General features: G+C 49.1%; 1 protein-coding gene across 1 annotated transcript; it reads left to right on the top strand.

Annotated features, from left to right (window-relative positions):
- Positions 1-3,265: 3,265 nt before the first annotated feature.
- Positions 3,266-12,770, top strand: LOC111151370 (alanyl-tRNA editing protein Aarsd1). Its single transcript, XM_022509348.1, has 12 exons — positions 3,266-3,389; positions 3,524-3,655; positions 6,033-6,192; positions 6,844-6,901; positions 7,320-7,476; positions 7,569-7,685; positions 7,904-8,034; positions 8,431-8,497; positions 8,685-8,776; positions 9,248-9,302; positions 10,950-11,044; positions 12,545-12,770. Exons 1-12 carry the CDS (start codon positions 3,318-3,320, stop codon positions 12,678-12,680), a joined length of 1,272 nt encoding a protein of 423 aa, XP_022365056.1. The 5' UTR covers positions 3,266-3,317; the 3' UTR covers positions 12,681-12,770.
- Positions 12,771-13,842: the final 1,072 nt, after the last annotated feature.

Raw genomic sequence — 13,842 nt, 5'->3', positions numbered from 1 at the left:
ATTTTTAAAGCAATTTTATTTATTTATTTGAGAGAGAGAGAGCCAGCGAGCTCACATGAATGGGATGGAGGGGCAGGGGGAGAGGAAGAGGCAGATTCCCTGCTGAGCAGGGAGCCCGACATGGGGCTCAATCTCAGGACCCCAAGATCATGACCCAAGTGGAACTGACTCAGGCCAACTGACTGAGCTTCCACTTCAGAGCCTGGGTGCCCTAAAGGGTATAAAATTTAAAGTAGAATTTGTACTCCCTCAATAGGAGTAGCCACTTTTTTTTTTTTTTTAAAGATTTTATTTATTTGAGAGAGAGAGAGACTGAGAGAGACAGAGCACAAGCAGGGCAGGGGGAGAGGGACAAGCAGACTCCCCACTCTTGGAGGGAGCAAGGACCCTCCCCCCAACATAGGGCTCGATCCCAGTATTTTGGGATCATGACCTGAGCCAAAGGCAGACGCCTAACCAATTGAGGCACCCAGGTGTCCCACTGTAACCAGAGTTAACAGTTTCTAATTATTTTGTTTTATTTTTTATTTTTTATTTTTTTTAAAGATTTTATTTATTTGACAGACAGAGATCACAAGTAGGCAGAGAGGCAGGCAGAGAGAGAGAGAGGAAGGGAAGCAGGCTCCCTGCTGAGCAGAGAGCCCGATGCGGGACTCGATCCCAGGACCCTGAGATCATGACCTGAGCTGAAGGCAGCGGCTTAACCCACTGAGCCACCCAGGCGCCCAATTTTGTTTTATTTTTTTAAGGTTTTATTTATTTGACAGAGAGAGATCACAAGTAGGCAGAGAGGCAGGCAGAAAGAGAGAGGCGGAAGCAGGCTCCCCGCTGAGCAGAGAGCCTGATGTGGGACTTGATCCCAGGGCCCTGAGATCATGACCTGAGCTGAAGGCAGAGGCTTAACTGACTGAGCCATATAGACATATAGACAGATAAACCAAAGCAGTGTGTCTACATAATTAGAATCATACTATGCACATCTTGAGCCCTGCTTTTTGTACTTAATATATATTGGGACTCTTTCCAAATTAATATATACAGATCCACCTCTTTTTCATGGCTACATGGTATTCAATTGAGTATATTGTCCATAATTTAGCTGATTCCTTATTGAGGGACATTTAAGTTGTTGTTGGTCTTTTTCAGTTTTCAAACAGTGCTGTAACGAACGTTTAAAAACATGTATCTTTACATATCTGGAAAGAATATCTGTAAAGTAGATTTCTAGAAGTGGAATTGCCAGGTCAAAGAATAGATACATTTATTTATTTATTTTTAAAAATATTTTATTTATTTATTTATTTATTTGACAGACAGAGATCACAAGTAGGCAGGCAGGCAGAGAGAGAGAGCGGGAAGCAGGCTCCCTGCTGAGCAGAGAGCCCAATGTAGGGTTAATCCCAGTGTTATGCCCCAATACTGAGTCCGTGATTAAAGGAGCTAGACTGATACAAAGCGAAGGTCAAGCAAAGCTTTATTTCGCGCCAAGTATCAAGAATCAGACCGACCGTCAAACAGACCGGTGGGGGCCGCCCCTTACAGAGAGGACGACTCCTCCCTGCTTTCCAGACTAACTTTTATAGAGCAAAGGCCCTGTGGTTGGGCCTGGCCACACACAGGTGGCTAATTGAATTACAATTCACCCCACAGTAGCCATAGAAACTAGCCCATCACCTTGGTAGCTAGGAGACAGTATGCGCCTCCACCTGGCCTGACCCACCCTTGTATTTGAGCTTTGTTACCTGAGGCTGGTTTCCGGGACTTAAGTAAGTTCCCTGGGAGAAGGGGAGCAGGGACAGTTTAGGGTTAAAAAACAATGTTATTGTTTAACCTCAATGGAAGCCTCTGGCTAAAATAGAAAAATACAAACTAGGTCCTTACACCCAGGACCCTGAGATCATGACTTTAGCCGAAGCCAGAAGCTTTAACCCACTGAGCCACCCAGGCGCCCAAGAGTAGGTACATTTAAACATTTTGATAGCTGTTGCCAAGTTGCTCTTAGATGAAATTGAACGGCTTCCTGCTTCCACCAAGTGCAGCATTCTCCAAAACCTTTTAGATATTTGTGAAGGTAAAAAGGTATACCTGATTTAATGTACTTTTATTAATTATAAGGTGTTCATTTTTATTTTTATTAGTAATTGGTATTTCTTTTAAGGAGTTCTGTCTGTATGTTTGCCCATTTTACTGTTGACATTAAAAAATTCTGATAATACAAAGTTATATTTGTATCATGCTTTACAATTTACTAAGTCTATATATTATCTCATTAAAATTTTTTGAACCTCAAATCAACCTTATAATTAGGTCTTTTCTTCATAGGTGATTGAACAGGTCATAATAAGTGGCAGAATTGGGACTTGAGCTTGTATAGCATGTGTCCTTCCTCTTACCCACAATTCTGAAAACCAAAAAGTTCTGAAAACCCACTTAAAAAAAAAAAAAAAAAACCTGACAGCAAAACTCATTTGGCAGCAAAACCTAACCTAAAAAGACGTGCTACTTATAGTATTTGCTTATTTTGTGTAGTGCATTTATTTCTCAGCATAAATGTGTTTGATGACATGATGCTCGAGTGTGTTACATAACACATGGGGTATGCTCAGCATTACTGCTTAAAATCCTAAAAGTCCTAAATTTTGAAACACCTGGAGTCTTCAGACTTTATTATTAGCTGATTCAGGAGAGCAGGAAGTTAATTTTAACATCTAATCCGTTTAACGTTTTAAGGTACTGATTACAGTTTGTAATTTGCGTTAGCCTTGCTTATCTACACTCTCCAGTTAGGTAGCACTAGTGACCTGTAGTTACTGAGGGCATGTGATTATTGAGCACTGAGATGTGGCCACTGCACGCTGAGATGTGCTTTAAGTGCAAAATACGCATCAGCTTTCGAAAATTTTGTGCGGAAAAAATCTCACTCATTTTTGCATTCGTTATTACACATTAACATAATATTCTGAATCTGCAGCTTTCAATACAATATTAGCATATGGGGCTTGCACTAATTTCTATTGGGCAGCCCTGCCGTCTATCCAAATCGGTACCACCCAGCCGAGAATGCGCGGGGCTAAACTGAGTGCTTTGACAAGTTCAGGTCGCGTGTAGTTTTGTTTTATTTGGTCTTCTGGTCCTTTCCAAAGTCTTCGCACAGTTGGTAGGCGCCCCAGAACACTTGCAAATCGTAAATCGCGTTTGCAGTAAATTTGTCCAAGCCACACCCCGTCCTTTGCCCTCTTGCTTCTGCGCAGAGGAGACGCGCCCGCAGTGAAGATTGTCCCACGCGGCTTTCCGTCGGCCCGCCGGCGTTCCAGTGTATGCAACTTCCCGCGTCCCGGGAGACGGTGGCGATGGCGTTCCGGTGTCAGCGGGACAGCTACGCCCGCGAGGTACGGCTGGCTGGGCGAGGGCGCGTGGGGCGGTGCGGGAGGAGGGCGCCGCGTGGAGCAGGGTGCTGAGGGAGACTCAGTCCCGGTGGCCTGAGGGCTGGGGTCGGGCTTATTTTCTGTCCCTCTATGTGCAGTTCACCACCACCGTGGTCTCCTGCAGCCCCGCCGAGCTGCAGACCGAAGGAAGCAACGGCAAGAAAGAAGTGTTGAGTGGCTTCCATGTGGTGCTGGAAGACACGCTGCTTTTCCCCGAGGGCGGGGGACAGGTACCACCCCGCGCCTCACCGCGATCCCCCTCCCAGGAAGCCCCTCATTCCTTTCTGCTCAGGTGGGAAACGCCCTCCTGCCCCTCTACCCCAGCCGTGATACAGATCGAAGTTCGTTCAGTTCCGGTCATTTGTTCACCCAACAGATATTTGTTGGGCTGTAACGTATGCTGTGTGCTTATTTCAGGGACTAAGGATAAGGAGTGAACAAGGTAGCATCTGTACCTATGTAGAATACTTATCGGAGAAGACAAACGAAGTGGTAAATAGATAAAATAGAATGCCCGGTATAGTAAGTGCTATAAAGAAAATTAAAGCTTGAGGGAAAGACAGTGCTGGGATGTTCTCCTAGGTAGGGGGCAAGTTATTTCATAGACCTAAGTGAAGTGAGGGGCAAGTATATCCAGGCAGCAAGAATAGCAAGTGCAAAGGAAGTAGGCATTAGCTTAGGATGTGTGCCAGGGACTGGAAAAGATTCCCCCAAGGAAGCACAGCAGAAGATGGATTTATCGGTGCTGTGATGGGGTAGGAACAAGGTCCAGTGTGAACACGGGAAAGGGGGGTAATAGCAGCAAAAAGGTGGGCATTATGGAAGAGGCTTTTCCAGCAGGGATAACAGCACAGACAAAGGCAAGGAAGCCCGAAGGAATCTGACATGTGTAGCTAACTGCATCGCTGAGTGTAGTTGGATCCTGTGGTGTGTATTGATGGCAGACTGGAGATGACCTTGGGAAGGTAAATTGGAGCCAGTTCAGAGGGACTTGAAGGATGTGTTAAGGTGTGTGGACTTCATTCGAGAAGCTGTGGTGAGGGGTGCCTGGGTGGCACAGTCCGTTAAGCATTCGACTCTTGGTTTTGGCTCAGGTCATAATCTCAGTGTCGTGGGATTGAGCCCCGCGTTGGGCTCTGCGCTCAGCACGGAGTCTGAGATTCTCTCTGCCTCTGCCTCTCCTACTGCTGCTCTTGCTCTCTCAAATAAAAAAAAAAATAAATCTTGGGGCGCCTGGGTGGCTCAGTGGGTTAAAGCCTCTGCCTTCGGCTCAGGTCATGATCTCAGGGTCCTGGGATCGAGCCCCGCATCGGGCTCTGTGCTCAGCAGGGAGCCTGCTTTCTCCTCTCCCTGTCTGCCTCTCTGCCTGCTTGTGATCTCTGTCAAACAAATCAATAAAATCTTTAAAAAAAATAAAATAAAATAAATCTTAAAAAAAAAAAAAAAAGAAGCTCTGGTGAGCCATGGAGGTACTTATGCAAAGAAATGACACGAGAACATGTTTAGTAAACTTGATAGAAAGTTCTGATGTCATATGGGTCTTATCATTACTACTATTTTTTAAAGATTTTATTTATTTGACAGACAGATCACAAATAGGCAGAGAGGCAGGCAGAGAGAGAGGGGGAAGCAGGCTTCCTGCTGAGCAGAGAGCCCGAAGTGGGGCTCCATCCCAGGACCCCGGGATCATGACCCGAGCCAAAGGCAGAGGCTTGAACCTACTGAGCCACCCAAGTGCCCCTGGGTGTTATCATTATTATAGGGATTTTCTGCTGAAGGAAGACCTGTGACCTCAGGCAACTATAGGAGGACTCACTTTATACATCATTTCTTTCAGGAAGTCTTCCCTAATTCCTTGAGACTATTAGGTCTCTTTCCTCTGAGCTCTAGAACAGTGTACTTTTTACACTGTGACTTGTCGTGGGTCATATTGCAATGACCTGGGCGTATGTCTGTTCTTTTCTAGACTCTGAAGTTCCATGAGGGGCCTGGTCTGGTTTACATTGTGTTCTTGGTAGCAATGTCTTGTAAGCAGTTGGCACTAAATACCTCTTTTTCTTTTTTTTAAATGAATGACTGTTTTTATCTATTTATTTTTTTAAAGTAAGCTCTATGTGCCTCATGGGGCTCAAACTCAGACCCCAAGATCAAGAGGCATGGGTTCCACTGACTGAGCCAGCCAGGCGTCCCTGAAATGAGTGAATGTTTTTGAATCTAATTCTATTAGTAGTGCCAAGGATGGAGTGGAGGGAGGGAGGAAAATTCAAATAATTTTAGAAACTATCGAAGAATAAGAATCTAAAGGCAGTGAGAGTGATGATTAAGATTCTTCGGATTTTACTAAAATCTTCATTGCTGTAGTTAATAATCTTTGTTTCAATTCTGTTATTTTGTTCTGAAGAACAATATGTGTGGGTGTTCAGGGTAAAGAGAACAGAGTCTCTCATGGAACAAAGTGGACCACCTCACTTGCCATTGCCTCTTCTCCTTTAGGGAATCTCAAAGTCTGGGAGTATTTCTTATACACTCTCCCTAGAGGGTGTTTGTATCCAGGAGTTAAGGTGATCTCTGCTTCCTGCCACTGATTAGCTTTATGTCTTTCTCCAGCCTGATGACCGCGGTACAATCAATGACATCTCTGTGCTACGAGTGACCCGCCGGGGGGCCCAGGCTGAGCATTTCACACAGACGCCGCTGGCCCCCGGGACTGAGGTCCAGGTCCGGGTGGACTGGGAGCGGAGGTTTGACCACATGCAACAGCATTCGGGTAGGTGGGGTGGCGTGGGGCAGGAGGGCCGGTTGCCATGCGTGGGGATGCTGTGATGATTGAGATTTGATTTGGGTTCTCTAGGAAGTAACCTTTTGTAAAGGACAGACACTCAGAATCAGCTCCCATTCAGGCCGGATATGATAAGTGGTATAAAAACAACATGAACAGGGGCAGGGGGAGCAGCAGGCAGAGGGAGAAGCAGGCTCCCAGCCGAACAGGGAGCCCAGTGCGGGTCACGATCCCAGAACCCTGGGATCATGACCTGAAGCAGATCCTTAACCGACTGAGCCACCCAGGTGCCCTGTCATGAGGATTTTCATATTTATTTATTCATTTGTTAATTATTTTTAGAGATCGTGCAGGAGGGAGAGAGAAAGAATCTTAAGCAGACTCCATGTACAGTGGAGCCTGGTGTGGGGCTCGATCCCATAACGCTGAGATCATGACCTGAGCAGAGATCAAGAGTCGGGTGCTTAACTGACAGAGCCAGCCAGGTGTCCCCTCTTGAGGATTTTCAGTGAAGTATCTGTCAAGAGTATGAGCCGGCGCTCGGCACGTCTTTAGCCGGAAGTGTCTGTGATGATACCGTGGGGATATGTGGCCGGCTACACGGCTCACTGGTCCATGTCTCTCGCTCTTTCTGTTCAGGGCAGCATCTCGTCACAGCCGTTGCTGACCGTCTCTTTGGGTTGAAGACCACATCATGGTGAGCAGGGGGCAGAAGACTAACCATAGGTCACAGGTCCCCAGCTGCCAGCTCCTTTCCCAGTAATGGGTTAGTGGGTAAGGGGAGAAAAGAAAATGTAGTGTTCACAATCTGCTGTGTTCACCTCTTCCCCTTACATAGGGTAGCGGGTGACCTTGTGTGTCTCAGGGGACACGCTTGGATGGGAGAAGGAAAGAACATGGAGTTGGGAGCCCAGAGACCTAGGGGGTGAATTTTGGCTACACGATCTTGCTCACATTCCTTCTTAGCCCTCGCCTGTGAAAAGGAAATGACAGTCTCTACCTTGCCGGTTCTTGTGAGCATTAAATAAGATAATTTATACAAACCTTCTCCAGAAACCGTCTTATGTTATTGTGGTCGTCCTCAGCATCCGGTGACCACCCACTTCTTCTGGCAGGGAGTTAGGGCGGGTCCGGAGTGTGATTGAACTGGACAGCCCCTCTGTGACTGCGGAGCAGGTGGCTGCCATTGAGCAGAGCGTCAATGAACAAATCAGGGCCCGGCTGCCTGTGAACGTGCGAGAGCTGAGCCTGGGTGACCCGGAGGTGGAGCAGGTGAGGGAGAGCCGATCGGGCAGCATCTGTAGAACGGCCCTCCGAGGGCCCCTCCTCAGAAGTCAGACACCCCTTCTCCCTCCGTGTTCTAGGTGAGGGGCCGGGGTTTGCCGGACAATCATGCCGGACCCGTTCGAGTTGTTACCATCGAGAGTGTTGATGCCGACATGTGCTGTGGGACCCATGTCAGCAATCTCAGTGACCTTCAGGTAGGTGAGGAAGGGCTCCTGAGTGGGAGGGAGGGTGTTAGGGAAGTGGGGATCACGACTAGCTGGGAGTGATCGAGGGGGACAGTGGAGGAGGCTTCGGTGAAGTCATTCCTTTCTTGCTTCTGAGCTGGGGGCAGGTGTAGGGAGCTCCTACCCTCAGGTCTCACTCCCACTGTGGTTCATGCATGTGCGCATGCTCCCACCCTTGCCTCATGTAGGTCATTAAAATTCTGGGCACCGAGAAAGGGAAAAAGAACAAGACCAACCTGGCGTTTCTGGCCGGGAACCGGGTGCTGAAGTGGATGGAGAGAAGCCACGGAAGTGAAAAAGCATTGACTGCGCTGCTGAAGTACGGTTCCTGCCCCCTGCCCCTTAGCCCCCTGCCCCTCCTTCCTGCCTCCTGCCCTGGCTCCCTGCCCCTGCCTCCTGCTCCTTGCCCCTGCCCTGTCCCCATGTCTGAGGTCCTGCATGCCCCAAGCTCAGCTCTCCTACCGGTCAGGAAGACCATAATCTCTGATCACAGTGGGGTGAGATGCAGTCATAAGTGATCAAGCACTTGGGACAGTGAGTCAGACCCACACAAAATGGCTTGTTCCTTTATATCTTCTTTCTCAGTTGCTTAGGAACGTCCCCGGGTCCCCATCTGGAGGGAGGTGCACTGTCAAGAAGGGCCTCATGGATTTACGCCTCGCACCACAAGTCTTTTGGAAAGCTGGGCGGGTGACCAGGCGCCTTTCCCTTGCAGGTGTGGAGTGGAGGAACATGTGGAAGCCGTGAAGAAGCTACAGAACTCGACTAAGCTCTTGCAAAAGGTGACTTACTCCTCAGAGGGTGCAGAGGGCAGCGGCTCTGCCTGGAGTAGGCTCCCTAGGCCTGAGCCCTCGGCCCGGCCGGCTGTGGGGTTTGGCAGAGCTGGAGGGAGGGGAGAGCCAAGTGGCGGGAAGATGGTGAACTCGCCTGTTAATCCTTCTATCCGCTGAGTGATGGCATCCGTTTCAGAACAACCTGAATCTGCTCAGAGACCTGGCCGTGCATGAGGCCCACAGTCTCCGGAACAGCTCGGACTGGGGTGGTGTGGTCACATTACACAGGTAAGAGATGAGACATGGGAGCGCTGGGCTCGGGGCTCAGCCTCTCCCGTGCTGTGCATCATGGGAGGCGGGTTTCCCACTGGTTTCTCCAGACTGAGCAGACCCTAGGAGATGCATTACCTTCCAGTATACCTTTATTCTCCAGACGTCCTCGGTTCGATAAGAGCATCTTCCCAGCGGTGCTGTGACTGACTTTCACTGCCAGGTTCCCTCACCCCCTTCACCGTGTACCAGCTCTCTCCTTCTCTGGGTGATCTGGTTTGAGAGAGGCACACACGAGTGCAAAGCAAGCTGTGAGCTGCTGAGAAGGCCTTGTTGCTGGCCGTCAGCCGCACTCTCAGCCCTCGCTAAGGGAGTCGGGGACTTTGCACAGACAGCAGCAAGGCCAGCCTTGTGAGGAGGAACGGGGCTCCGTGCGATGTCCCAGCTCCCGCTCCAAGCCAGCTGTCATGCCTGTGTCCTTTGTTGTAGGAAGGAGGGTGATTCTGAGTTCATGAATATCATCGCCAATGAGATTGGGTCAGAGGTAAGAGGAGCGTGAGATTCTCTGTCTGTCCTGAGTGGAGACCGAAGTGAGGGACATTAGTTTAAGTCCTTCACATGAACACATAAAGGGCAGGGAATAGAAGTTCATTTGGGGGACGCCTGGGTGGCTCAGTTGGTTAAGCAGCTGCCTTCGGCTCAGGTCATGATCCCAGCATCCTGGGATCGAGTCCCGCATCGGGCTCCTTGCTCAGCAGGGAGCCTGCTTCTCCCTCTGCCTCTGCCTGCCATTCTGTCTGCCTGCACTCGCTCTCTCTCCCTCTCTCTCTCTGACAAATAAATAAAATCTTTAAAAAAAAAAAAAAAAGTTCATTTGGTACTAGTTTTTGTTTTTGTTTTTAGCTTTTTAGCACTAGCTAAAGCCAAGCTCTGTTTTAGGTGCTGAGTTGGATCTAGGATATTGACCTTTCTGGGGCTGCGACAGTTACCAGCTTCTGAGTTCCTCTTACCAGAGCTGGAACTCCTCTAAGCCACACAGATTGACGTGTGTTCAAAGCCTGGTTTTAGAAGTAATGGGGCTGGTGAGGCCCTTTGAGGGCCGTCCGTTCCATTTCCCTTTGCCTCTGGCTTCAAGGGCCCCTGTCCATCCTGATAGTCACAACTTCATGATTTCCCAGTCTCTCTCTCTCTCTCTCTCTCTCTCTCTTTTTTTTTTTTTTAAAGATTTTATTTATTTGACAGAAATCACAAGTAGGCAGAGAGGCAGGCAGAGAGAGAGGGGGAAACAGACTCCCCCCTGAGCAGAGAGCCCGATGTGTGGGTCGATCCCACAACCCCGAGATCATGAGCTGAGCTGAAGGCAGCTGCTTAACCCACTGAGCCACCCAGGCGCCCCCTCAGTCCCTCTTTTACATTTACTCCAAAAAAACCCACTTTTTGGGGTCCCTGCTCCGGGCCAAACAGTTCTTGTGAACATTAAATAAGATAATTTATACAAACCTTCTCCAGAAACCGTCTTATGTTATTGTGGTCGTCCTCAGCATCCGGTGACCACCCACTTCTTCTGGCAGGGAGTTAGGGCGGGTCCGGAGTGTGATTGAACTGGACAGCCCCTCTGTGAGGCTGTTTCTTTTCATAATTCCATGTAGAGTGTACTGATTCTCAGGGACCTCACTCTGGAGTCTGGGAGGCAAACGTGTATGTCCACATACTGAGGGTGGTCAGTGCTAGGGGTGGAGGAGCAGGTCACCTGAAAGAGTGGGGAGGTCCCAGGGCAGGGGGTCAGAGGACTGCTTAGTGGTCCTCAGACAGACAGGGGAGCAAAGGCTGCCAGGCAGAGGGAAATAGGGAGTTTTAGTCAGTGGCAGGCACGGGGTGCATGGGGGAAGGCGGTGGCCAGGTTGCAAGGGTAGGTGGGAGTCAGGTCACAAAAGGCATTTAGCACCTGGCCGTGGTCAGCAGCCTTCTGCCTCCCCCAACTTCTTGATGTTTAATCCAAGTTCCCATAGTCGTTCTTGAAGTTTCTTGGCCCTGGTGGGCCAGAGTACAGGGGCTGCATCATCACTCACCAGAACATCCCTCATGGTTCAGGGGCAAAAATTTGACCTTGAGACTGAGAAGAGGGCAGGGTTTAGGGGGATTGACCCCACTTTCTTAGGTATCAAGACTATCTCTTTATCTTACCTCGTAGGAGACCCTCCTGTTCTTAACTGTGGGCGATGAGAAAGGCGCTGGGCTCTTCTTACTGGCAGGGCCAGCTGAGGCCGTGGAGACGCTGGGCCCCAGGTAATCTGTGGACTGCCTGCACTGACCGGTAGGGGTGGCCTTTGCCCGACGGAAAGCACCACCACCCCTGTGATCGCATTTTGATTCACATCATGGGCATGGGAGGTGGGCCGAGTGGGAATAAGTGCCCCTGCCATCATTCCTAATTTTGCAGGTAAGGGACAGCATGTCCTGTGTGGCAGAACTAAGACTCAGATTTGGGTCTTTTTAAGATTTGACTTATTTATTTGACAAAGAGGTAGAGAGCACAAGTAGGCAGAGAGGGCAGGGAGAGGGGGAAGCAGGCTCCCTGCTGAGCAGGGAGCCTGACGCCGGGCTCGATCCAGGACCCTGAGATCATGACCTGAGCCGAAGGCAGAGGCTTAACCCACTGAGCCAACCCGGCGCCCCAAAATTAGGGTTTTAAGATGAAATAAAAATAGGCATTGATCTAGTTGTTGTGGAAAAAGTAGAACTTTGTTGGATTTCTGTACCTTCGTACTGTTTGTTTACTTTAAATTAGATACAGAGGTGTAGTACCCCACACTCTGTCTGGTGTTGAGGGTTTTCCAAGTCCCAATTGGCTATGGTGAATATATGTTCAAAGGAGAACATAAGAATGTATGTCTCTAAAAAAAAAAAAAAAAAAGAATGTATGTCTCTCTCCCTATTTATTTATAATATTTTACTTGAGAGAAAAGTGGAAGACGAGCAAGGAGGGGAGGAGCAGAGGGAGGGGGAGAAGCAGGTACCACTGAGCAGGGACCCTGGCATGGGCTCGATCCCAGAACCCTGAGATCATGACCTGAGCCGAAGGCAGTTGCTTAACCGACTGAGCCACCTGGGCACCCCAGGAAAAGGTCAGAATTTAAAGCACAGGTCCCTGACAGGCAGCCAGATATGGCCTGTAAACTGGTTTGGCCTGTGTACTATTTTAAATTTTCAAAATCAATTATTTAGTTTTTAAATTGGATTTGTATATAAAAATACAGAGTTCTAGCTTTTCTCAGAAAAGACAAGAAGGCCCACTCTGGCGACACTGGGCCTGCATCCCCGCGTGGCAGTAGCTACAAGGAAGGGGGGTGGTGGTGCCCTCTTTAGACAGGACAGGCTCGACCACTGCTGCAGTCCTCCCTTCTCCTCACGCCCAGCTGCTGCACTGCTGTGTTTGTGTCCACAGCCCCTTACCTCTGGTGGACACTCACCTTGCTCTCTGGAGGTTCCTGTAATTAATCTAGCACACCCCCCACCCGTTTCTAGATACTTCCATTGTGTTTTTTTTAATACCTGGAACAAGTACTAGTTCATTTTTTGTTCCCCCAGTTACTCACTCTTACAGTAAACATCATACCTCTGTATCTGTGCACACATGCAAGTGTTTTTAAGAAGGATTTCTAGAAGCGTCTGCTCCTCCTTTCCCTCTCCTTGGCCCTGGGGGAAAGAAAGACTTGGGGCTGCCTTTGGTTTTTCTGTGGCTTTTCCCTCAAAGACGTCCTCCCTGACTGTGTCTCTGTTCCCCAGGGTGGCTGAGGTTCTGGAGGGCAAAGGAGCTGGGAAGAAAGGCCGCTTCCAGGGCAAGGCCACCAGGATGAGCCGGCGGGGAGAGGTGCAGGCCCTCCTCCAGGACTATATCAGCACTCAGAGCGCGGAGGAGTGAGGACTTGGTCCCTGGGGCTCCTGCCATTGAGAACGGGCCTCCTGTGACCACAGAAAGAGTCTCTGGACAATAAAATAGTTTGACTTGAAATGGTCGTGGTACCACTTGCATCACATGCATATGACTGGTGTATGCAGTGAGTATCTTTTTTTTTTTTTTTTAAAGATTTTATTTGTTTATTTGACAGAGAAAGAGATCACAAGTAGGCAGAGAGGCAGGCAGAGAGAGGGAGGAGGAAGCAGGCTCCCTGCTGAGCAGAGAGCCCGATGTGGGGCTTGATCCCAGGACCCTGAGATCATGACCTGAGCCGAAAGCAGAGGCTTTAACCCACTGAGCCACCCAGGCGCCCCTGCAGTGAGTATCTTTAAATAAGCAGCTTTCTCATTGGGCCCCTGTTAGGCATAACCTCCAGCAGGGAGCATTATGGGGATGAAGGATACTGACTTCTCTAAAGCAGCTGCAACTTTTCTTCCTGTGGAAACGTAACCACCCGAGGGGAGGGCCAGCCAGTCTGGAGGCTCGACCGAGGGCTTCAGTTCATTATTTCCTTGTTTTGTTGTCCGTATTTTCCTAGTCCTGTGCTTGAGAACTAAAAAGCATCAGTGACTTTGCAAATAGGTCAAGAGGCCCTAGAAATACAGGAGAAGGAGGCTCCATGCCTGCTACTGCGGCGGAGAAGGGGCGGAGAAGGGATGGAGAAAGGTGTGGAAGACCAACCCAAAGAGAGCTGGTGTCAGACCAATGAGCCTTTAGAGTCATTTTGAGAGCTCAAGAGCGGCCTGTAATGATCAGAGGGAGACATATTAGTTCTAGATTTGTGTGCATCTAACAACAGCCTCAGAATACATAAAGCAGAAATTGACCCCTGAAGAAGGAGCATGAATTCACACTCGGTGGAGGATTTAAACCGATCTTTGAGTAACTGATGGGACAAGAGGAAGCATGACCTCGAGATTAAGAGCATAGACGTTGGGGTTTCATAGACCTGAGTGGAAATCCTGGCTCTGTGCACCCATGGGTGGTAAAACTAGAAAAGAAAGCAAAGAGGTGATTCATTTTAAAAGGACGGCATTTACCTCTGGGGGAAGGGCGTGAAACGGGATGGAGAAGGGACCCAAGACGGGTGGGAGGGGGGTTTCTGGGGTGCCGGGCGGTGTTCTGT

The sequence above is a fragment of the Enhydra lutris genome, unplaced genomic scaffold, assembly GCF_002288905.1.
Source record: "Enhydra lutris kenyoni isolate GAN:26980312 unplaced genomic scaffold, ASM228890v2 scaffoldscaffold26, whole genome shotgun sequence".
Taxonomy (NCBI): domain Eukaryota; kingdom Metazoa; phylum Chordata; class Mammalia; order Carnivora; family Mustelidae; genus Enhydra; species Enhydra lutris.
Note: the sequence above shows the minus strand (reverse complement) of the source record. Positions and strands in the feature narration are given on the sequence as shown.